This window comes from Myripristis murdjan, chromosome 10, assembly GCF_902150065.1.
Source record: "Myripristis murdjan chromosome 10, fMyrMur1.1, whole genome shotgun sequence".
Lineage (NCBI taxonomy): Eukaryota > Metazoa > Chordata > Actinopteri > Holocentriformes > Holocentridae > Myripristis > Myripristis murdjan.
In genome coordinates this window covers 25094837-25119502 of record NC_043989.1, presented here as the reverse complement: position 1 = coordinate 25119502, position 24666 = coordinate 25094837, and the positions used below count along the sequence as shown (strand labels likewise).

Sequence of the window (24666 nt, the reverse complement as noted above, 5' to 3'; positions counted from 1 at the left end):
TTGCAGTGTGGGTGTGTTACTTAAGAGTGGATGGTGCTATGGTGATCATATCACACCTTATGGTATTTTTATCTCCTATATAGAACCGCTGTAATATTCCTATAGGATAGTGCATGGAGTTACAGTTGTGACATATGTAGAGCACCCCTCTAAGATTTATCATAGCTTTGTCATGAGGCTAATTTTTACAAAACGCCTCTTCTCACTGACCATCTGCGGTTCTGAATGAATCGGGCTAATTGACACATGCCTGCATAATTGATGATGCAGGTTTCATTTGTCATGCTATAGTATTCAGGCTGCGTGTCGGTGCCGGGAGCAGCAGGGCTGTCAGTGTGGATGTTACAGGGTCGCTCTGACCAGATGATTTCAGCAGCAGAGTCCACTTCGCATTTTGAGCGACGCCCCCAAATTCCGTGCAGAGTGTTTGCAGACCCTCCGGGACGGAGAGGTGGAGGAGGAATCGGCAGCTCCGCCGTCCATATACACTACAATCAGCACGCCAACAGTTCATGACTCCGTGATATCTGTGACAGTGGGGCTCGGACGGATTTTATAAGGTAAGAGGAGTCGTTTTATGAACACTTCCTGTCGATTTTTCCGCGTGTTGTTTGTCGCCTTTTCCTCCGCCACAGCCGTGTCGCAGCGGCCACTCGGACTGTGGTCAGCTCGCCGTGGCGACGGCCGAGCTCCGTCTTCTTAGGTAACGTTAATTACGTGAAACGATCGATCGGGCCCCCGATCGACCCGCTAAAGCCTTTCGACACACGTTTCATAAATGCATATAACCACCGTGTTTAATCGCCGAAATAGTTTTTCCAACAAATGTGGAACAGGAATGTAGCCTCGTCTTTTTTTATCCACAGCAACCGCATCGTTGCGCACCTCGCTCCTCGTCGATACGAGACAAAAGACAACCTATTTTTTACGGTCCACAATCTATTCTCCCTCCGCTGTGCTTTTGTTATGGCTGGCACACATAACACCAGTCGTCAAAATGTATTTGAAAAGCGCGCTCCACATTTGACCTGCGCATATGCGCATATCTTTGCATATTGTTGTCGCTCTGTTATTGATTGCATTGATATACCGTGAAATTCTTAAAGGGGTACTGCCTCCTGTATGCGGAAATCATCGGCAAGGCATGCACTGTGTCTGATATGTGGTCCTGATCATGTTTATCCAAGGAGATCTTGTGAAGCACATACACATTTATCCTATACTTTTCTTAAATCACACACACATTCCCAGCACCCTGATTCCATCCTGTGAGCTCATGTTTGGTGGTGCTGGGAAATATCTGCCAGTCTCCTCTCCCCTGTTCCTTTCTTTGGATTTTCTCTCTCCAACATTTCTATTCTTAACCTTCCTCTCTTCATCCCCTATTCATTTCCAGCTCTCCAGGACTGAGGCTGCTGCAGAGAATGGGAATAGGGACACAGGCCAAAGCTTGCCATTTTGGCTGAAGTAACAGCAGGACGGTTGTCAACCCCACATCGGCTTCAATCCCCTTTTCCCTTACCTCTCTCTCTCTCACACACACACGCACACGTACACAGCTGTTGCAATGTCCACTGCCGTAGACATCGCTGGCCCTTCCTCGCCTGATCAGGCCCACAGCAGCACCAAAATCCCCAATGAGCCACTGAGACCCAGCCTAAAGCGCTCCAGCCACCCCTACAGCCTCTCCCATTACATGTCCACCCCCTCCTCAGCCATGGACGTCACAGGCCTGATCCAGCCCTCCCCAGCCCAGCAGCGGGCCGCCCAGCCTGCGCACACCAAGCCCCGCCGGGCCCCCTCCTGGCCCGACATGTGGGAGTCGCCCAGCGGGCTCCACCTGGCTCATGCCGCGGAGCTGCTGATGCGAGCGGGGCTGCTGGCTCTGACCCCCAGCACCACGGAGCAGACCGGCCTCGGTCCGCAGAGCAGCCAGCCGGCTAAAAGGGAGGCCGCAGAGGCCAAGGGGGAGAAAGGGGATGGGGAGGGAGGTGGATCTGGTCCTGAGGAGGAGGAAGAGGACTCTCTGGGATGTGGGACCGAGTTCCAGCCCTTCCTGGGAGCCTGGTTCCCCTTCAGCCCTGCTCTGTTCCCCCTGGCAGGTTTCCAGATGGGGGGAGGCCGCTGGAGGAACGCGGCCATGGTAGGTGAGGGGATGGAGGGGCTGGTGGCTGAGGGCTACTCCCCCGGCTCTCTGGGCGGAGGCAGCGGGGGGAGGAGGAAGAGAAAGAGGTGTGGAGAGTGTGTACCATGCCGGCGTCAGAGGAACTGCGAACAGTGCAGCAGTTGCCGCAATCGCAAGAGGGGACACCAGATCTGTAAATACAGGAAGTGCGAGGAGCTGAAGAGGAAGCCGGGAGGTCCCGGCTTCGAAACAAGGGTCTCCGGGTTTGATCTAAGGGGGTCCGACTTTACTTTGGGCCTGGCACAGGAGAGAAGCAACGGAGCCTTGGATGGATAGTAATGTATGTGACGGCGGCGTTTGTTCGAGGATCCTGGTTGGATGATTGTTAAGGAGCTGCAGTGTCAGATAAACAGGACGGCATGTTAATGTGCTCGGATTGTGGCGTAAAGATTGTCAGATCTCGCGCTGGAGGATCTGCAGCTCTGTTTGAGAATGTTCACACTCGCTCCCATCCTTTCTTTTGACAATCAGTGAATTGGAGAGGAGAGAAAGAAGGAAACCAATGTGTGTCAGTACTTAGACGATGACAAAAATGCTGTAAATACACTGTAAATATCTGGAAAACATTATGTCTTTTTTTACATCCCTTTCCAGTTCGGATGTATTGTGTTTCGACATAAAAAAGAGCCAAATGTTTTGTTTCTAATGGGAAGTTTTGATTCTGTTGTTCTGACGTCACTGCATCAGTAAGAGATGAATGAGTTCAGCATAGGCTAAATTATTTCATGTGCAACTCGTACTGTAGAGCTCTGTTTGCCCTTTTCAAATAAAAGAAGAAATTGACCATGTGTATTTGTCTGTAGACTTGTTTTTATTTTGAGCATGGATATGTTTGTGTGTGTGTTTGTGTGGGGGGTAATTCACATTTAAGCGAGTGTCCAGTGTGTGTGTTTGTGTTTGTCATTGTGCACGTGCACATGTAAGTGCATGTATGTGTGTGTGTGTGTGTGTGTGTGTGTATCTGAGCTTGTGTGGATTATGAGTCACCTAATGGTGTGGCTGAGAGCCTTATCACAACCCCACAGACACACATACACACAAGCACACCTACACATTGCTTTGGCAAGGCCAGTGCATGCAGCGTGCGTGCACACACACACACACACACACACACACACACACACACACACACACACACATACGAGCCCCTAACCTGACATGCACACACACACAAATACTGTTTTATTCTATTCATATACTGACGCAATTTCCCTTTTATTCACAAGTATGTCATATGTAGATGGACACACATACACACACACAAACACATACACACACACACACACACACACGATAAGCCAGCTGGACTGAGGCTACAGGGTGGGTTTTTGCTTGTTGCCGTAACGATGGCTGATGTGATAAGACCTTCTTCCTCGGCGCCACACTCCAGGGGACCGCAGGGAAGGCGTAACCATGGTAACGGCCGGCCCGAGGTGTCACGCTATAATTGGGCCACGGCTGCACTTCCTGTGCGCCTTCAGTCAGGGGGATCGCAGAGGGACTGTGTGTGTGTGTATGTGTGTGTGTGTGTGTGTGTGTGTGTGTGCATGGGGGTGGGGGGTTTGCGTGTTTGTGTGCATGTTTGTCAGGCAGAGAGAGAGAGGGAGCGAGAGAGGGAGAGAAAGCGCAGCACGCCAGCCAACGCAGGACTCTGCCAACTCATGGAGAAAAGCAGTGAGCTCCAGCATCATGCTATTACAGCTGAATGAGAAACACACAGGCTTTCTGTTAAGTCCACAGTCTAGTGTTTCTTCCTCTCCCAGACAAAGGGGAATTTCAAATTCTTGGATCTGCGGCTTTTTTTTTCCTCCCCCTCTTCGGTGCCTTTCTAGTGATTTGGAGCTTAATCCCCCCTCCCTTTTCCCGTCACGCATGCACACACACACACACACACACACACACACACACACACACACACACACACACACACACATACACACACACACACACACACCGGAAATCTGTGTCACCCGCTGCCCAGCAGGTCCAGTGACTCCCTGAACGCCTGCAGTCTGGCTCCACTGGCCTGCAAGATGGCAGGAGGGACGGAGTGGGAGGAGGGAGAAAGGGAGGGAGGGGAGGGGGGGGGGGGATTGAACGGAGGACAGAGAGGGGGGTGGGGGGGGGCAGTGCGAGGGAGAGAGGGAGGAGGAGTGGGGGCAGAGGGGGAGGGGAGGTTGTGGAGGAGGGGGGTGAGAGGGAAAGAGACGTGGTGAAGGACGGAGAAGGAAGGAGGGAGGGAGGGAGGGGAAGGTGTAGCACAGGGGAGGAGGGCGAAAACAGGAGGCGGCGGGAGAGGGGGGTGGCGGGGGCATGAAAAGCAGGCCACAGAGCAGAGAGGGAGGAGAGGAACGGTGTGCAGAGAGGAAGACGGCGGCACAGGGGGATGAAGATAGCGTGGGCCAAACAAAGAGAGAGAGAGAGCGAGGCTGAGCGTGGGAGACCGAGCACGCCAAGTGATGGAGGGCGGCTGAAACGCAGCGAGACAGAGAAGGAGGGAGACAGGCAGCGGGGTTAATGATGGATGCTCCGTCCAGACAGCCGGTGTGTGCTGTCACACACTCCCGTGGAGCTACATATGTCAGCAGCGGCAGCCCAACCGCTCTGGAGAAAACTCAGCTGTGTTGAACTCGTCCTCGCAGCAGATCGACCTGCGCTGGAGCCGGGCGGGCCCGCAGTCAGGAGCCAGGCCTTTGAATTTTGGCCATCGCGCCTCGCTTGGAGACACAGTGTCTCATTGTGATTTTTCCCCCTCTAGTCTGTATCCTCAGTGTTAGGAAATGTGTAACAGCTCTGCAGCAGTGACATCTTTCCAAGAGCTGTTCCACCTATTAGGATCACCGGTCATCTATCATCCATTTTTCATGCATTTTAAGAAGTTTTACACACGGAAAACAAGTGACCTCATACACAAATACAATGGTTTCCTGTAGCCCTGAAGAGCGTAGGATGTCATCTACCCTCAGGCTATGTTTTCGTGACCCACAGGGTCAATGGATCTTTGACCTTTGACCTTTAAAGCTGTTAAAGGTGCACTCAGAATAGGCTGTCCTCTGGAAACAGCTTCATCTCTTCTTCTTGTTTGGTCTCATGTTGCCTCTGAAGCGCAAGAATAAAAGCCATTAAATAGCATTCAAATGATGCATCAATGAGAGCAACAACATCCTTATCAGTATTTAACCATTAAGTTGTGCTACATGGGTAACTTTAAAGACATTAAAATGACCATAAAATCATGCCTGAGAGAAATTTGGACCCCAAACCTTTTGCTTCATTCTTCCTGTAGCTTCACGCGTATTTTGACTGACATCACCGTGCAAGTTCACATGCTGCCCCGTATCTGAGGTAATGTGTATTCAACATTCTGTTAATCTTTAGCTTGCTGGTGATTTCAAAAAAGGCACGACAGTTCCAGGAAGGAATGGCAAGTATGGTGATAAAATCTGTCTGCCTACAGTCATATCTCATCACAGCCCCTTTTTTTTTCTTTTTTTTTTTTCGTCGCCTCATAATGTGTAATTGATTGCTGCCGTTGAGCGCCGGGCCAGTATTCACACACAATGTGCCCTCCCACTGTTTAATTTGCATGATTCCCACCCACATTTCCTTTTTATCTGAGCAGCACATCAGGAACTGAGCTCCGATGTCTGATGTCTGTTACGTGAGGTGTATAATGTTGATGTTTTTTAAACTTGCTCCATGTATTTTGATCATTTTGGGGAATGAAAGCGGCTCATGAATCACATTTAATTATTTATGAGTAAATGAACCATCAAGGACCAACAGAGAGATCAATAGTGTGATCAATAGGCAGAGATTGACAAGATGTGTCATATTAAGTTGATTTGTCTCCTAATTTGTCACCTGTAAGAAACTGTTTTTCACTTTTTGAAATGTAGATCATCTGACATGCACATTCATGATGCCCCTTAGGACAGTTTTTAGTGGCACAGCATCAACAGCTGCTGATGACGCCAAGTGGCCCAAATTGCATTTTTTTTTTCCAGTCACATCTTAGAGTGTAAGTGGCTTCTTAAGGCAGGAAATTTGGTAACATTTGTAACATTTGATTTGATTTGAAATATCTGTGATGGTGGATACTTTGAACACATTTTGATGACAAAAGATATCTAATTTATTCTAGACTCTGCCCTGGTAATCTTTGGAAAGAGGCAGGGTGTTATTATATATTACTAGTCCTTTATTGGGTTCAAATGGTTCATCTAGAAAATAAATAAGATCTTCAATGGCCTTGAGCTTTTTTTCTACATTTCTAAAACTCTAATTTGTCTTCATTTAGCACAAAGTATTCATTAGTGATGCATCAGTGATTTTAAAGCAACTAGTTAAGGTCAGAAAAAATGATGCTCAGTGCTGAAGTTGGGAAAACTCTTAGTTTATCTTAGAGGTGTAATGGTTCAATAAACCCATGGTTCGGTAGGTGTCATGATTTTGGCTTGGGTTTGGTTGGTTTTGCACATTAGGGAGAAAAAACCTACTATTTCCAATGTTCTCTGTATTTTATCTTATTTGCAAAAATAACATTTTTTTTTTTTCATTCAGAGATTTGGGGTAACAATATGAAATCAACAAATATTCTTTCAAAGGCAAAAGTCTACTTCGACTATTTAAACCAAACATAAAAATGTGTTCAGTATGTTCATTAATCCTTAAGCTAAGTGGGTGGTTGTATGGCTCTCATACAGTGGATATGTTTGTAATACTGCACTTATGGTATATAGCGTATTGAGCGCTTTGTTTTATGGTAGATCAGTTCTGCGCCGTATTGAGCGGTTCATTTTTTACAGCCTTAGATTAGCACATTTGGTAGGCAACATGTCACGGTCATTGTAATAGTCGCCAGGGCACATCTAAGACTAATTCTATAGATATTCAACAACCATGAGGCTTCAAACAAGGACGCCGCATTTCAACATTCTTCTCATAGACCTTGACTGATTAGGCCCACAACCATAAATGCTCCATAGTGATGAGTTTGCCAGAGAGGTCTAACTGTCTGATTGCATGACTCACTTTTTATCCGTTCACGTCAATGTCAATCATAAAATGAGATAAAGTCTGCTTTATTGTCCCAAAGGAAAATGATGTCAGAGACATATAATGCTTACTGTGCACAAAGTCAGTGTACAGTGTCTGCTACATGAGCAGTTACTATCATACATGTGTTCAAAAAGGCCACTGAAGCCAACATATAAAAAACACACAGGTGGTGGGCTTTCTGTCTCCTAACTTGCCCTCCCAGGCTCCAGTGGACAGACAGACAAAGTCGAACAGCACCACACTCTTAAAGCTAGATAAGTTCAAACAACCACCCAAACAAAACTGGCGTCACAACTTATATCTCAGCCCCCAGTAACATGCAGTTTCTTAGGGGACAAAGATGACTCCTACAATGCTTTACTGGGAAACTCAATACTGGTCTACTATATATAGCTGGGCTTTTCACACTGTGTGCATGACTGGTCGTGTCAAGTCACATGATTCAGGATATATGCGTGCACACACACACACACACACAAGCACGTGCACAGAGGCAAAATGCTCCAGCTCGGGGTGTGGAGGTGGTGCTTTATTAAGTTGCTCTGACTCGGTGCTTCCCATGACCTGCCTCCCGTTCTCTCTGTCTCCCTGAGCGTCTCGCTCTCTGTCTCAGTCTGCACCGCATGCTAATCGGCTTTCTACGCTTTGCCTTTGATCTCAACTGCCAGTTTTTTTTTCCTCTTCTGATGTGAATAGATGCCTCTGTTGATCGTGTAAACAACTACTATCACCAACTTGTGCAAGTGTTCCTCTGTACCTCCGGCTCTCTCTGTGTCTTCCCCTATCAGTCAGTCAGTCTGGCTTGCTCTCTCTCTCTCTCTCTCTCTCTCTCTCTCTCTCTCTCTCTGTTTGGTCTTCTGAGTCTGTTTTGTCATGCACATACTGACTGCATGCTGGGCCCATATGAACAAATACAACTTTATTGAAAAGCAAAGTTGGGATGTAAATGAAAGCAGTCTGTCAGTTGCACAATTGTGTTTTCCCACGCTGACAATAGACACAGAGAATCAGACAGTAAAAATCCAATACAAATAGAAGGTAAAATGCGATATAAAGCTCAAACTGTCGGCAAGAGCAGGATCTTAGGCAAGAAATCAGTGACCAAGTAAACGGAACATGTGACCAAATAGTTAAGCAGTAACTCCAGGTCAAACAATCCACTCCTCAAAGATGGAGAAGTGTGACGTCACTCATGATAAGGCACACAGGCAGTTTTTTCCTCTCACAATACTGCATGTCCTTCCTTAATGGAAATATTTACGTTGCTTTTATAATATTGTCCTGCAGGTTCTCATGTGATGTCCATGCTGAGAACTATGTCCATTCTGTGATTCCCAACAAACCCGTTAAATCACAGCTGTAGTCCTAGCAAATTCATTCACATTAAAAAATACTACTGATAGAGAAAGCAGAGATTTTAAGGTCATGTTTTAAACAGCCTGTTCTGACAGCCCATTCAGTCAATACCCAAAAGTCCTTGCAGCAGTGTTTTTGTTGTGGAGGAATAGGAGGACATTTTCAGCAGTGCTGGCAAGTCAATGAGGGTAAAACATTTCTCTGAAATATCACATGGACCACACTCCAAACTGTTTCCCCAACATTTTGCAACACAGGCTCCTAAAAATTGCATTCCCACACAACTAAATTGCATTCTCCATTGTGTTTAGAGGGAAACAAATTTGTCACAGATTGTGTTTGTTTATGACGCATCACTAATACATTTCTAATCAACATATCTGGTTCCCATACAATTAAACTGCATTCTCAAATGAGGCACACTGGGCCCTCTCTCTTTAATAGCATGTCAGTGTCACGTGGTTAGATTTTAGTGCCAAAGCAACTTAGGTTATTCAGGTTAGGTTTGACTTACTTCAATAAAACGTAACGTTATGCAACGTAACATTATGTAACACAACATAATGTAATGAAACATAATGTAACCTAATGTAACGCAACGCACTGTAACGTAACGCATTGCAACGTAACGCATTGCAACGTAACACAAGACAGCGTAATGTAACATAATGTAACACAGCATAACATAACGTAACATGGCGAAATGTGACGTAATGCAATGCAACATAATGTAATACAGCGTAGCGCAGCGTAACATAACGTAACGCAGAGGAACATTACCTAGAAACAAACACCACTGGTACTGAACTGGTATTGAACTCAGGTCCGTCTAATGAAAGGCATGTTGATTGACTCAACCACCCCCCGACCCCCGCCGTCTTACTGATGCAGACTTTGTACTAACTGATTACAAACGTGTTTGTGATGCTTGACGAGCAAACGTAATCCGCAACAAAATGCATTTCCCTCGAAACATAATTGACAGTGAAGTTTAGTTGTAAGAGACCATATTTTTTGAACATATTTTTCACCATAGATTTCAACAGTGCAGAAGGGTCTACACATGATTTTACAAATACATGGTTCTCATTGACTACCATCAACATTGCTAACAAATTCCTAAACAGCTCCAATGCTGGTAAAACTGAAACACTGTTAACGGTTGAATCCCGATTTGTCAATTGTTGTCCATTTCACACCGTCTTTTCTGTTCATTAGGGCGACATGATGTTCAAGAGCACTTAAGTAATTTGTAAAACTTGAACTTTCCATATTGGCTGCTTTAATGCTAGTTGATCAGTATCACTAGGATAATATGAGCTATGAAATCATTAAACACATAAATGTATTTTAGTCCTGCCTCACTCCTGATTGCAAACCCCATTGCATTTATTTATTCATTTTTTTATTCATTTATTTATTTGCTTATTTGTGTACTCCCCCATGTTGCATTTTCTTTCACATCGCCCAGAGCAGTGTGTTTATTGCCGAACTGGTCAAATTTCGCTGCACATGACGGGGCAAAACCGATTAATACATTTATTAGAAATATAGCAATATAGAGTTATAGATTTTCCACAGAACCTCAGTGGAGTTTCAAGTTCTGTGATACTTCTGTGGGTGAAATTGATCTTATTTTAACCTAGCTCCATTCAGATCAGGGAGCTGTATTTGCAACGGAGGCCTTGTGAAGGCCAGACAGATGCCAGTTACATACAATGACAAACTGTTAAAGAAACAAGTTGAATAGAAATGAAAAAGAAAATTGTATTTATATTATATACATATTGGTTGTATTTATGTAATACATTTTGTGTTTAAACATTCTTATCAGTGTTTCATTAATCACTCCCATTAACACATGGATTAAATATTTCAGCAACAGTAAGTTAGTGTCTGGCTGCCAGCATGGCAACCACTTCTTCAAGTTAGTGTTGGGCCAGTCCAGGGTCTGTCTGTCTGTCTCTCTGATCATCTGTCCCTCTCTTTGCCTGTCAGTCTCAAGTAACTGGATGAGTGTATTTGAACTCAGCAACATCAAAGCTGCCTCACTCTCATTCAGGTGAACCGCAGTTCAAAAGCTTCTTCGCTCCCTCCACCCACAGATGTCTCTGGCTATGGGTCAGTCCTTGAAGTGAGACCTGACTTAGTTTATCTCAGTTCATGGCTCAGGTTCAAGTAATGATCCCAATTTCCACCTGTGCGCGGTCCTCGAATGTACCCCGTCCAGCCTGGCCCGGCAGTGTTGTCAAGTAGCCATGGAGTCCTTCTCTGCTCAGGGCTTCATCTGCCCCGTGAGACGTATCGTTGAGGTCATAGAGGTAACCGTATGGACTCTGGGCTGGCTGGATAGTCCCCTAGTGCAGTGATGGAGTGCTCCTTGTCTGTAGGTGTGGGGGTTTGGCAGGTAGAGGAGGCTTGGTGTAGCCCGGCGTGCTGCGGGGATCAGCGTCTCCGGTAGCAAATTGCTTTCTGAGTTGTGCCACACGACCTCCGAATGCTGGTTTCTCCTCCAGACAGCACACAGCCGCTGAGTGGGAGAGAATAGGACAGAGCAGAGCATGTCAATTCAGCTCTAGACTATTATTTGCTACCAAAAACCTCCAAACTGCTGGTATCGACTAGATTTGTGGGGACATGGTGCAGCAAAGACTTATTCTGGACACAGTATTATTTGGTCAATACAATCATATGCTGCAGTAGTAGTAGCAGAGGTAATAGTAGTCACAGTAGTGGTAGTTGTGATAGTAGCTGTAGTACAAGTAGTGGTAGTAGTAGAAGAAGCAGCAGTACCAAATGTAAGTGACCAACATGGGCATCAGCTAAGATGTGGGATTCATCACACATCAATCGATGCCACCTCAAATGTAATCTTATAGTTTTATTGTTATAATAAAGAGTCAATGTCAAGCAAATATCATATCTTGTCAGTTGTCAGTTCCACTTGATCTCCTCAAGTTTAGTCGATATGAAAAGGTTTAGCAAAATGTGTTAGGGTTTAGTGTGTTGTTGCCTCTGGTTTGCAAACTATCTCACACAGGCACACTCAGCTTAGAGAGGTCAATGGACCTGAATGCTCTCCTGAAAGGGCTTCCTGATAAATGAATGTGGATTTTTTGCTTGATCTTTGCCTCTCAATTGTTGCAATAAAGCCCACGAAGCTCAAATTTGGGCTTACTTTGAGTCCACACCATACCATAAGCAGCTAACACCCATGGAACAGAGGTATGGTTGTAAATGTATTAAATACAGCTGCAGCACAGATCTCTGAGCCTATTTCTTCTTCTCTTGTTATCTCACCTCTGTCCTGTGGGTGGGGCCTCTCTGTGTCTGACAGCTGGGCTTTGAGTGACAGCTGGTTGCCATGGCTACCGGGCTGGGGCCTGTGGAGACGAGCCCAGTCGCTGAGGTTGTCCATGCTGCTGCCTAATTCGCTGTCGCTGTCCTCGGTGAGGTCCTTGAGGTCCATCTCCTCCTCAGATGACTGCTCGTTTGGTGTAACGGAGCCACTCTGGATGTAAGTGGGACACAATGTGATGGTGAGAACATGCTAATTTAATAAGTGGTTAGCTTACCCTCTCACCTCTAAAGCCGCATGCAAACACAGCGTCCTCACACTTACATCTGTTAGGGGCAGCTGTATGTCTTCTTTAAAGCAGAGCGGCTGGGCCTCTGTTTCTGGCAGCAAGTCCACTGTCTGGATGCCATTCATACTATCACTCTGCAGTCTGGAAGACAAAGACCTTCATTTTTAGACCAGCATATAACAGCCTCTCCATCTTTAAAGTGATCCTCCAGTTAGATATTTTGGCAAATAACTTCTATAATCAGATTGTGAGGAGAAGACGGTTAGCAGTGTCTGGTTCAATTCACTGTGTTGCATCGTGTTGTAAAGTGGTACATAATCCTGAGTTACTAGGTAGTCCCTCATTATTTTATCATTATCTTACAATTACAAAGGGTGAATAACAACAATAACTAATGTTTAAGTTATCAGTAATGAATGAGTCATTACTAGTGTTGTGCCACTCAGCAGCTGGTTCAGAGTTAATCAGGAACAACTCATAAGCAGTCAGTATGATGACTCACTGATATTCATTAACTAATCATTAACCAGTGATTCATTAATATAGATCTCTCTGTCTGTTCTCTAGTAAACCATTCATATCTATTATGTAGTCCTATGTTTGGAATTATTAGGGAAGTGCTTATTAATGATTCATCAATTATCATATTGTCCCTCACCTGTTTCTTAGTAAACTACTCATTAACTAATGACCAGCTTTTTTATGAAATTTGATCAGGAGTTACTCAAAAACAGCCTGTTAACAATAGTGAATAATGGTTTACTAGCAGTTAGTTCCTCATTTGTGCTCTGATAACAACTCAAAATTTTGTCTACCTTAGTGTAGTGTAACTGTGCTTGTTTAAAAAAGCCGTGGAAGTAGCAGAAAGCTACTTTAGGACCTCCAGGCTGTGTGGAAGTAGGATTTTACAAGGAGCATATGGGAGGAATAAGCTGTCAGTGCTGAGCAATGAATAAAAAGTGCATCAATATGAATTTGCAAAATGAGCTGGGTTGTGCCTTTTGTCTCTACCTGTTGTTGATGAGGCTCTTGAGCAGTTTGGAGGACCTGAACTCGTCCATCTCTCCTATCACACTGACGCTCACATCTCCGTCCCGGCCAAGCAGCCAGCTCACATGCTTACTGGAAGCTGAAACACACACACACACACACACACACACACACACACACACACACACAGAGAGAGAGAGAGAGAGAGAGAGAGAGAGAGAGAGAGAGTCAAAATCTGCAAGGTTACAGGACATATCATCAGATCTCAGCGTACCATCAACTAATTCTCATTTAGTACTTTTGTGATAAAAGGAACTGGCTCATAAATTGCTATTCTGGCTTTTATCCAGAAGGTGGTGCTGTCCCATAAGTGTACAGCTTGTGGAGACAGCTGCAGGCTGACACAGTGATTGGCAATGGTGTGTGTGTGTGTGTGTCTCTCTCTTCTCCCTGTTGGCCTGTCTCCCTTTTGCTCTGAATCTGTCCCTGTTTCTGTTCCTCTTTTCCTCTCTATCTCTTTGTTCCACCGCGTTTTGTCTTTCATGCATATCAACTGAAGACAGCATGCTCTGTCACCAAGAATTACACCTACAAAATATCGCCAAAACATGTAAACGCAATGGAAAGGTGGTGAAAAAGGTGAAAAATAAATAAATAACAGCAGGGAATCAACCCTACCTAAAACATGCATGTCACCCCTATTTCTTTCGTCTCACTGAGCAGCACAAGCTACCTGAAACTGACCTGGTTCAAATCAACAAACTCCCTCTACAGTCGGAACTGGAGACAGCTAGAAACATTTTGAGCTTGATTTTTCATCTGGTTTTTAGGTTGCATGCCTTACATTTAAGGACATAAATTGGACTAAGCAGGAAATCTCTAATGTTGTCTAATTTCACCATAAGACAGTCTCTGTGAATACATATAGAAATGGATTTAAGAAAAAAAAAAAAAAAAAAAAAAAGAGAGAGAGATCCACCGCCCATCCATAACAGGTTACACTGAAACTGACCTGACCCTGCTTTTACATAAGTGCCAGTAACCAGCTGAAAAAGTCAGCTTTGTTCCTGTTCCTGTTCTGGGCAATGACTTATGTTTGGAGGCTGTCACACAGTAAACAAGGGCACATTGTGCAGGATACACATTCTTCTTCTGCGTTAAGCTCATATGTCACAGGAATTTTCCAACCTCAGTGAGATGTCTTCTGGCTGTCAAAGGGACCAACCCTTTCATAAGTCTTAGTCTGCCTATAGACCGAACCTATATGTTCACAATCACAGTCATCCCAATTAATTTACGTGTTGTAATTAAGGAATGACCTGCGGCTGCGTCCATTATAGAGCTATAATGTTTCATTATATTACCGCCGATGATGTTTATATCCACGCCCACAAGTCAGCCAAAAATGTGGCATTTTATTAATGTAATAGAATTGATTGGGCAACTGCCTGTGTGTGTGTGTGTGTCATTTAGAGGCCTGTGAATGTATATGCATGTAAGTATTGTCTTTCTTGGCCATAGGGTAGTGAACAAATAATGGAAGGCACCTAACAGGATTGTGTGTTGCGTAACCTCAACACACACACACACACACACACACACACACACACACACACACACACACACACACACACACAGTAGCCTCTCAGGTGACACAGCAGAGATTGGGTAAACAAAGAGGGTAACTTAATATGTGGTTTAAAGAGTGGCGACGCCCCAGATCACTGGGTTTACTCAACCCTGTTCAGCCGTCAGCGAGCCTGTAGAATGACTTGACTGGCGATGACTGGGGCACTCACACACTCACACACTCACACACACACATACACACACACACACACAGTGCAGTTGAATAAATGTAGGTGATAGGGCCTCACTGAAATCAGATAGACTCGCTGAAAGGGGGATAGATGGATGAAATGAACAAGACAGAGGGATAGAGAGAGAGAGAAAGAGAGAGAGAGAGTGGGACTTGGGCGGGTGAGAGAGTGATCTTGGCCGGCAATGAAAAGAGTCTGGAGTCAAGATTGTATTTCTTCGGGTGTGTACTAATCACTAATGAGATTAGAAGCTTTAGAAAGTGTGAGTCACACACACAGTCTTTATTGTGACTCTGTCTCTATATGGATCATATGTATTTAACCTAACTAGACGCCATACAGAAACAGTGACGGTGCATAATTCCAGGTTGTTCCCACACTTCAGTGCACTCCTAGGCTCGTGAACATCTCTGATCGACATGAGTTACATTGAAAATGTTAAAGACAAATACACACTCAGAGTCACCCTGCAGTTTGAGAGTGCTTGGATGTAGTCTGAAGTGTATGCTGTCATTAGTAAGTGAGAAGGAGTGTGTCTGTGCATTCAGGTCCTCCTGTCTGACTTCATCTGTTTTTTAAGTAAATGACACAAGGATTTGGACGTGGTGGATTAAATGAAGTGGAATTGCAAAAACAGGCATCGCAGTTGCTTAGGTTACAGTGATTAGGTTTAGAGCTGCTTTTCAAAATTGATGATATGTTTGCTTGTATAAGTGACACATGCAGCACTTTGTTCGTCAATATATGACTGTCAAAAGAATTGATACTTCAGTATAAAGAAATGATATTGTGTTGTAGATAACTGTTAACTTCCATCTCTAACCAGTAGAATTATTAAATTAGGACCACATTTCCCATAAACCCTCTTCCAAAGTATGTTGCTACTTCTATTCTGTCTTTTGCTTTACTGAAGAGGATAAACCATCATCTGCCATTTCCAGAAACTCTGAAAGCTTTATTGTGGTTTGCACTGCAAGAAAAGCGTGCTTGTCCAGTTGTGTGACGTAAAGCGATTTTCTGCCGGCGCTTTTCAGTTCCTTACCACAGAGGCAAGACTTCCAAGATTTGTTTTTCTAATGTTCATCTTCCCACCCTATCAAAGGGCACCTGTTGTGAGTATCAGAGTCAAGCATCACTTCTTTTCTTTACTGATTTCCCCAGTAAAGCAATTTCCTAGGGTGTCATAAAGCAATCAAACAGATTTCCTGTCAAGTCCTACCCAATATTACACAGTGCAATAAACAAATAAATAAATAAATTCAAAAAATGAAAGATATATAGAGGCCAGTGAAGATTACTCATTTGTTTTCGGTATACTAATGTCTCAACATAATTTGTTGATGTTAACATACTACACACATCACCTTTAAAGACGGCAGTTAAACACCCTGGCAGCTCCAGTGACACTGTCCCATCGAGTAGCCTTGCTGGACGACATTGCATTTCATTATCTATGTAGCTAAGAGTTTAACTCCAAAATGAGATGTCCAGTGTTTGAGAAGAGAGACACCCATTCTATCTAGCATAAAAATTAAAATCTGTAATGGAACTGTGATGGAGGTTTTAGATAAATTCACGTCTTTACCCAACAATGAGTAACGACAATCTGGTTTATTTGTAGATCGATACAGGCCTGCTGTAGTGTTTTGGTGTGAACATTATCATGCAGACTTGTCCCACAGGTTTGATCAAAGCAACAAATAGACCAGGCTGCACTCTACCTTTCTTTGGCCTGCTGCTGCTGTTATTGTTGTCTTGTGCCTCCTTCTCCTCCCTCTCCTCCCTCTCTCTCCAGCGCCGTACCTGCTCCTCTCTCATCTTGAAGAAGAGGATCCTCCTCTGCTCCTCGCTCAGAGCCTCCAGCACCTCCGGCTCCACCCACATGTCCTCAAGGATTTTGGCCAGCATCCTGCCTCCGCTCCTGGTTGCCAGAGACTGTCGTGAACCCCTGTCTGTCTCGGTTTGGCAGGTCGTGTTTCACCGAGGCTGAGAGTCAGGTTCCTTTGAAGGAGTATGCTTTGCTGGTGGGATCAGGTACAGTCTCAATGCTGCAAGTCCTACTCCCTTTCTGTCGGCAGTCGTGTCCTTTGTGGTAAAACGCTTCTTCTCAGTGCAACAGGAGTGTGTCGGACTCTCCGGAGGCTAAGGTGCAGTGTGTCTGAATCCACTGAGGTTTGAAGGTTGCTGTTGTGGTTTTCTCTCCTATGTTAGGGGAGAGAGAGGGGGAGAGATTATATCTACTGTATTGTTCAGCCACCCTCCATTCAATCCTCTTCTGGCCGGCTGCACAACACAATAGGCCGTGGGCAAATATAAACCACAATGCCAACTGTTATGTGTGTGTCAGAATGCGTGTGTGTGTGTGTGTGTGTGTGTGTGTGTGTGTGTGTGTGTATGTATGTGTGTGTGTGTGTGTGTGTGTGCTTTTGCATGCGTTGTTTACTCTACATACAGTAGGTAGCGAGAATGCTGCTGTGCTTTCAAACATTGAAAGGCAAACAGGGGCAGGCTCAGTGTGTCAACACACACACACACATGCACACACACACACACACACACACACGCACACAGACGAAAGGGTGTGAATGACCGTATGCTATCTTGGGGTAACAGACACAGATAGATAGGGAAAGGCAGCTCTAGTTCGCTTAAATTTCTACATTTACAGTAGGTCTCATACACACACACACCTACACACACACACTCACACATGTATACACATACAAACACCACTTTTAGCACCTTATCAACACACGTGACCGTGATAACCATCAGCAGCCCGCTCAATTAGCCTCCAGGTCAGCAAGAAAATAGAAGTCCTCAAGTGCTATGTCCCAGAAATCCCTTCCCAGTGCTTGTTTCAAACACACAGCCTCCACTGAGTACACAGTTTTGAAAGATGCAAAAACACTAACTGACTGAGGTGCGGCCAAAGTGGAGCACAGTTGAAGACCAGTGATGCAATATGAGTTTCTACCCTTAGAAGCGATAGCAGCAGCAAATTTGAAAAGAAAAAAATGTCGAAATCAAGCACAAGATTAATGCTATTCAGCATATGGAAGCCATATAACTGTGTTTACAGCTTAAAAAGTCTGATTTAGTGCTGACTCGCTCTTTAAAGAGGCAAAGAACATTAAGGGAGCATTTTGCCTTTGGCACTGTCCAAGGATTTCCATAATGAATTATGTTGCAATATAACAAACACAGTGGCTCATAAATCCCCATATGAATAACCAGATTAAATTACAGCCATGATGGGGCAGTTTTTAATCTTCTTTGTGAAGAGGCAAAACTAGGCGATGGGCCCATTGTAACACCTTTAAAGGCTACTCCACTGTCAAAGCTGTAATTCCTGTTTTTTTTTTTTTTATATGCATGCTGCTCAGGGGGCTCTCTGGCTTGATAACATTCATTCCAGTTTCACCTGTTTCTTGGAAACACTTTATGCCTGGCTGTCCTGGTCTGGAGATCCCTCTTTGAATAACACTTCCCAAGGTCTCTTTCATTTAATGAAGCTTTCTCCTTGTTCTGAAGGATTAAGGTTGTGTGGTGTCCTTTTCATTTATTGTTTCACAATGTGGGCGTTGTGAAACCCTTTGAGGCTGTGACTGTGATAAGGGCAGTGCAAATACACTTGACAGGACAGAAGTTGCAGGCCAAAGGAGCCTTTGAAAGTAACATGAGGGACTCATTACTAAACAAAGTCACCACATGTCTTATTCACTGTCAGTGCGAGTCAGCCCCCATATTTTACTGTAAAAATCTGAACTCGAGCAACGTGGCAGTAAAAACAAGCGTTATTCGAGTTATCAAAACAATGGCTTCCCATGCTTTACTGAGCAAGACAACAAGAGCAGATGCTGGAGAAAACAGACATCAGACAAAGACAAAATGCACACACACACAACGAATCCATATGCACGCACACCAGCTCCTTCTTCCACACACGCACACACATGAAGACAGAGTATTCAGCTGAAACTTGGCGCCAACATGCAAATAGGCCCAGGATTTGCCTCTGCCTCCGTTCACATGCAGAGAAAAGAAAGACAGGAGAGGAGAGGAAGGTATGTGCGTCGCATACTGAGCGGAAAGTTTGAAAAGTCTCTCAGTCTAAGCAAACAGAGCCCGTTTCACAGCGACAGAGCAGAGTGTGAGAGATGGATGAACTCAGACAGGCTGGAGAATGGCAATCACAACAAAGCGTGAAAGAAAGAAAGAAAGAAAGAGAGAAAGAAAGAAGGAAAGTGAGAAAAGTGCAAAGTGGAGGGGAAAGTGGACTCACTCAGTCTGTGGCCGGCAGCATCTCCCCACTGGTGCGAGTTTCACCTCCTCTGTCACTGTGGGATGATGAGGTGTGTGTGACGTGAGAGTGTGTGTGTGTGTGGGCAGTCTGAGCCGTCAGCAGCGGTGGAATGCAGGCATAGCTCTGCTCTGCTGCCTTTGTACTGAATACGAGTGGGACGGACTGACATCACAGCATTCCTCCTTTTCTTTCCTCCCTCCTCCTCTTTTTTTCTTTCACTGACACCCCTCTCTCCTTTCTCTTCTCTTCTCTTCTCTTCTTCATTATATTTTATTGCCTACTATGTTACCAAGGCAGTGAAATGACATTAATTGGTCAAATGTGATTAAGCAACAAATTTCCCCCTCTCTATATGAGCATATCCATTGCCATAATTGAACTCATTGCTTGGCTGTTTCACATCTTCTCCCTTGTGGCATTTAGTTATGAACAAAGACAGAGAATACGTTTCAATTTGGCACTCAGTTATCTTTAATCTCTCCATATCTTGTCACATGGGAAATGTGGCCATTCAAACAAAATGTGGCAGTTTGGGAGTGATTCTCAGAGGGGTCTCTATTTACCGTGGAAGAAAACGGAGTGAGTCATTCTGTTTTAATTTTGTCTGGCTGACAGCACGCTGCACAGCTGAGTTTCGGGGGGTAGAGTTGGAACTGCAGACCCACCCGTGCAGAAATTGATTTGTTTAGCTTTCAGTGGAACGTTTTTGAGTCACATGGTGTAAATACTGTGTCAGACACTTTTTGACCCTGACAAGACCCCCCCCCCTCCTCCTTTTTTTCCCCCTCTTCCTTCCTGAAATCATGCTTTGCTCACTTCATATGAATCTGTTAAACACAACAACACATGTGCAGGAAGGAATCTGGATATTTTTTCCACTGAATTTTTGTTCCGTCAACAGGTTGTTTGCACACTTTGATTAAAGCGATCGTTTCAGATAACAGTCATTGTTATCTCCTTGTCCTGCCCACGGTGACACACCAGATGAGGCTGGTTGGATGTTTTGAAGTGTCAGTCAAATGTAGCTGAGTAATTATGGCTATTATTATGTACAGGCAGTCTGAGTGTATATGACTAACCTGTGACTTGGTTGTTTTTACCTGTCTGGACTATATGGGCCTGTCCTGCTTAGACTGTTTACAGGAAATATTAGTTAGTCCTTCCTCTTGTGCCTTGTGCACTGTGACATTTTTCAGGTATTTGCTATTTACAGTACACATAATAAGTCAAAATAATGGTTTCACTGACAACATAATTTTTTCAGTTAAAACTGTGATGTGATGTGAGATAATTGCCGCCTTTTACACTGAATGGAAAAAGTGTAGTAGGTCTGTAATAGTAGAAAGGGTAGGTTTCATTTTTTTCTTGAGTCACAAAGTTAAGCTTTCATATTATCAACAATAAAAGTAGAGTGTTTTTAAATATGAATATAAAACTGCTGACAAAAAAATGATAAGCTGTGAGTGCCGATACTCATGGGTGTATTGATATTAAAATCGGATTGAAGCAACTTCATGGAACTTTCACTCGCCTTTTTGCTGATGGTCTCGTTTGCTTATGTAGGTCATGTAGAGGCATCACTATTAAATTGAGACGGTTTCATAACCACTTAAAAACTCTTTGTAGTTGCTTTAAAAAAAAAAAAAAAAAACCTCAGTCATTTTGTTGTCATAAGATTTCAGTTGGGCCCATCATCTGCTATTTTTTCCACATAAAGTGATTCTAAAAAATGCAGTGAAAACATGAGATTCCATTTACGCAATAAAATTTAGCCTGGGATTCCAGTATTTTTAGCGTCTCATGCAGGAAGACTGATACATGAAACCAAAGTCAATACTTTTGGAGACTTTCCACCAGAAACAGCATTTCAAGTGATACTACCCTACAGACACCTGTCTGTTTGTCTCTCAGTCTGTCACTAGTATCAGGGCAGATAACACAAGGCCTTACACACACGCAAACACACACACACACACAAAACAGACATGGAAATGTACCGACCTACCCATTTTTAGGATATAAAGAGCTCCACAAAATGAAAAGGAAAGTGGCGGTTGCAGAAATGCTGACACTCTCAAAATGGGAATTTTAAAAAAAACTACTATCACCATAAGCTCAGTAGCTATTACACACTCGCATGTGTGCACACACACACACACACACACACACACACACACACACACACCAGAGCTCTTTTCCTCCCTCTCCCTCTGGGTTCAAGGTCAGGTCTGCTACAGCAAAGCAATGACGCGCAGATGGCAGGAGTTTTGGGGGGAAAACAGAAACACATTAATCATATACCAGCACAAGATATACTGGGTCAACCTGATATAATAACAGGTAAGTGTGGCTCTATGTAGGCCTATGTATGTCTGTGTGTGTGTGTGTGTGTGTGTGTGTGTGTGTGTGTGTGTGTGTGTGTGTGTGTTTGTGTGTGTGTTGAGCTGGAATTACTCATTTATGTGGCTGGCCAATATCACGTGTTTCTCTTATTCATCCTGAAGTCACACCTTTTGAATTCCCCGAAGTTCCGCTGACAAGCATTAGTATTCCTCATGTACTTTATAGTGTGTGTTTCCTCATATGCCAGGAAACACCACTTCACAGTGAATGTGCCATTTATTATCGTCTGTCACGGTCACACCTTCATATACTCTCACCATGAGGCACCTGGGGAATGTCCCAGTACGTTATCAACACATCATCAGCATTCATGAATACTCTTGTAAAATACAATATTACACTGGGACTCATCTGGTCCCATTCAACAGGGAATCATGCGTGCATAGCTCCCTCTGCTGGGGAAATGGAAAATAGCAATAGCCTATGATATTCCCATACTTAAAAGACCATACAGAACAGCACTGATTACCCTGATTAACATTTTAGTTCAAGGATCCCCCTCTGAGGACACTTTTTTACAGTTATACCAGCCTAAACTTGCTTAGGTGTTGACGCTACCTTGAGATGCTGACCAGTGGGCAGCCTGACATAATGTACAAGATAATGAAGGGTTCATGTTCAACATTTGCCTATGAACACTTGCAGTATGGTGAACATGCTGTTTGGGAAAATTAATATGTTGGGGGTGGGGGTAATTTTGCAGTGCAGAGATCCTGTTGCAGGTCCCAGAAAATTCAGCCCAGAGTCGTGAACGCGCGGGAATGAGCGACGTCCGCCATCTTTGACACGGTGCACGAGCATTAGTGTTTAATATGCATGTCTAGGAGGGAGGAGGGGGGGCTACGTCCCCTTGACATTAAACTGAACCGACAATAAACACCACAGTGATGTTCGGAGAGGTGTTGTTTATTTATTTATTTATTGATTTATTTAAGCTAACCTTAACTGTAAATAAGAACATAAACAAAAGCTGCTAATGATTTAAAGCTGGAGACGGTATTAATTGTCCACAGGCTGTAGATGCTGCAGTAACCGTTACTGTCCCTTTAAGAGCCTCTCAGCCTCGTGCATTTGTTTACTTTTAGACGAAAACGTTTCTTTTTGTGACAGCTGGCCCAGTGCCAGTCAACTGGAGCTTTTCTTGCTAATTCTTCCATGGGGAAAACTTAACTGTGGCTGTTTGACGGTCCAGCGAGCCTCAGTGGAGTTTTGACTGGCATAAGGGTGAGTAGATAACTGACAGGTTTTTAAATTTTGGTTTGAACTTTACACTTTTCCTCCTGGTGCTTGGAAACCCCTGGCTGGTCACTTTGAGAGATTACACAGTAAACCAGCTCTGATAACACACATCCACTGACTGAGAGAGAGAGCACGTTTTGCCAACGGGTCCAGTGTTCCCTGCTGATACCAAAGCCACGTTACAGCTAATCTGTCTCGATCAGTGTCTCCATAATGTTCTTAGTTTTTATCTAAAAACAGTCCAGAGTTTAAATATCATTCCAATATGTCAAGTGACTCAGACGGCGCACACGGAGGAAGGCAATTTTCTCTTTTAACCACAAAATGAGATTATACTTCCCGTCATGCTTTCTGGGGCCTTGCTGGAGCCGTCTGATTCAGCAACATGGCCAGGCAGATTTTTCCATAGCAAGAGTATTGGTATTCCAACATGTTCCCTTCCACAAACACCACATGTTTAATACATGGGCCCCACTGACATGGAGCCGGCTCCATGGAGGGGATGTGCATTAGGGAGCTTTCATATGAGAGATGTACAGTATGTGGCTGAGCAAACCACACTGAAGGGCAACAGCTACATACAGCAGAGCTCCAGCCCCCTAATTTAATTTAACTTCCAGGACAGGCTGTGCTGGGATGGGCACCCTTGGGTGAGATGTAGAAACTGTACCCATGCTACCTTATGTTGGCTGTTTTTATACGGAGCGCTGATAATGATTTTAATAAATTCAGCTGACGTAATCAGTGGTATTGTACTACATTTAATGGCACATACAGCAATGTGTGCCATACAGGGGTACAGACTGAATTCAAGTGCACTCAGAGGTTGCACATTTATCAGCAGGCCTACATTATAATTTATTATTCGCAAAAACAGGTTCATAGCCACACAGCATTACATAGTTAAATTAAGAAAGAAAGAAAGGGGGTATGGCACTGAATCGTGTTATACCTGGAAAACTTGAATAGACAAGCCCGGTCATTCCGGTTCAAATCAACATCCCAGGTGGAGTGGTGGACATTTTTACATGTTCTGTTGCCATCGCACCATTTTGCTAACTCCCGTAAAGCGACTTGCGATAAGTTGCTGCTCCACTGAAGTGAGAGGCTTTGCAGCAAAAACAAATCTCTGGAATTCCATTTGTAATAAGTTGTCATTTCACCCGGTGGTGTCTTTTTACATTTTGTTGCTGCCCTTTTTAAGTAGTTGGTCAAGTTCCAGAGACTTGTTGAATCTCTGCCAACATACTGAAACCACTCTGGTGGCTCGTGGTAGCCCAATACCACCATGTTGGTTTTTCCTTTAATTTATCACCAGTCTTCATCTCCACAGTTCTCAAGCAAGGGTGACACTTTTTACGGCCCTGCTGACCAAAGCACTTAGCCGTAACTGCCATTTTATTCTGTACCAGTCAAATGACCATGGAAAACAGTGCAATGGCAGTCAAATTCTTTGGTACACCAAGCAAGCCATGTTATTTTGGGTGTGTGTGTGTGTGTGTGTGTGTGTGTGTGTTTTCCCCAGGACTACGTGCTAAAAAAAAAAAGGTGGGAAACACCATTTATATCAGCAGAGGTCTCTGATCACATATTTGCCTCCATGTTAACTTGTGTCACAATTTTCCAACCTGGCTGTTTCTTATTACAGCAACACCATGAACACAATCCAAAAAGATGATGATTTATTGGAAAGTTATGTTTTGTATCGTAGTGCTTACG

At 44.1% G+C, this 24666-nt stretch overlaps 3 protein-coding genes across 3 annotated transcripts in view; 2 read left to right on the top strand and 1 right to left on the bottom strand.

The window, feature by feature from the left end:
* The first annotated feature begins 299 nt into the window (after positions 1 to 299).
* cxxc5b (CXXC finger protein 5b) lies at positions 300 to 2973 on the top strand. The gene is made up of 2 exons (XM_030061320.1): positions 300 to 560; positions 1397 to 2973. Exon 2 carries the CDS (start codon positions 1568 to 1570, stop codon positions 2459 to 2461), a length of 894 nt encoding a protein of 297 aa, XP_029917180.1. The 5' UTR covers positions 300 to 560; positions 1397 to 1567; the 3' UTR covers positions 2462 to 2973.
* Positions 2974 to 8150: 5177 nt separating this feature from the next.
* On the bottom strand, positions 8151 to 19395 carry LOC115366078 (SH2 domain-containing protein 4A). The gene is made up of 6 exons (XM_030061309.1): positions 19285 to 19395; positions 16721 to 17201; positions 13201 to 13318; positions 12225 to 12330; positions 11903 to 12113; positions 8151 to 11132 (listed from the first exon to the last, which is right to left on the bottom strand). The coding sequence occupies exons 2-6, from the start codon at positions 16905 to 16907 to the stop codon at positions 10960 to 10962; spliced, it is 795 nt and encodes a 264-aa protein (XP_029917169.1). The 5' UTR covers positions 16908 to 17201; positions 19285 to 19395; the 3' UTR covers positions 8151 to 10959.
* A 3410-nt stretch (positions 19396 to 22805) lies between these two features.
* psd2 (pleckstrin and Sec7 domain containing 2) overlaps positions 22806 to 24666 on the top strand; it is a 42872-nt gene continuing 41011 nt past the window's right edge. The window contains exon 1 of the mRNA XM_030062471.1: positions 22806 to 22932. The gene's annotated coding sequence lies outside the window, so the exon portion shown is untranslated. The remainder of the gene's footprint in view (positions 22933 to 24666) is intronic.

Bases quoted from the DNA above. Each gene is read 5' to 3' on its own strand.
- cxxc5b (XM_030061320.1), top strand. From the start codon at position 1,568: ATGTCCACTGCCGTAGACATCGCTGGCCCTTCCTCGCCTGATCAGGCC.
- LOC115366078 (XM_030061309.1), bottom strand. From the start codon at position 16,907: ATGCTGGCCAAAATCCTTGAGGACATGTGGGTGGAGCCGGAGGTGCTG. The intron at 12,114-12,224 runs GTAAGTGTGAGG...ACTTACATCCAG, and splicing joins TACAGCTGCCCCTAACAGAT to AGTGGCTCCGTTACACCAAA. The intron at 11,133-11,902 runs GTGAGATAACAA...TCTCCCACTCAG, and splicing joins GCCCCACCCACAGGACAGAG to CGGCTGTGTGCTGTCTGGAG.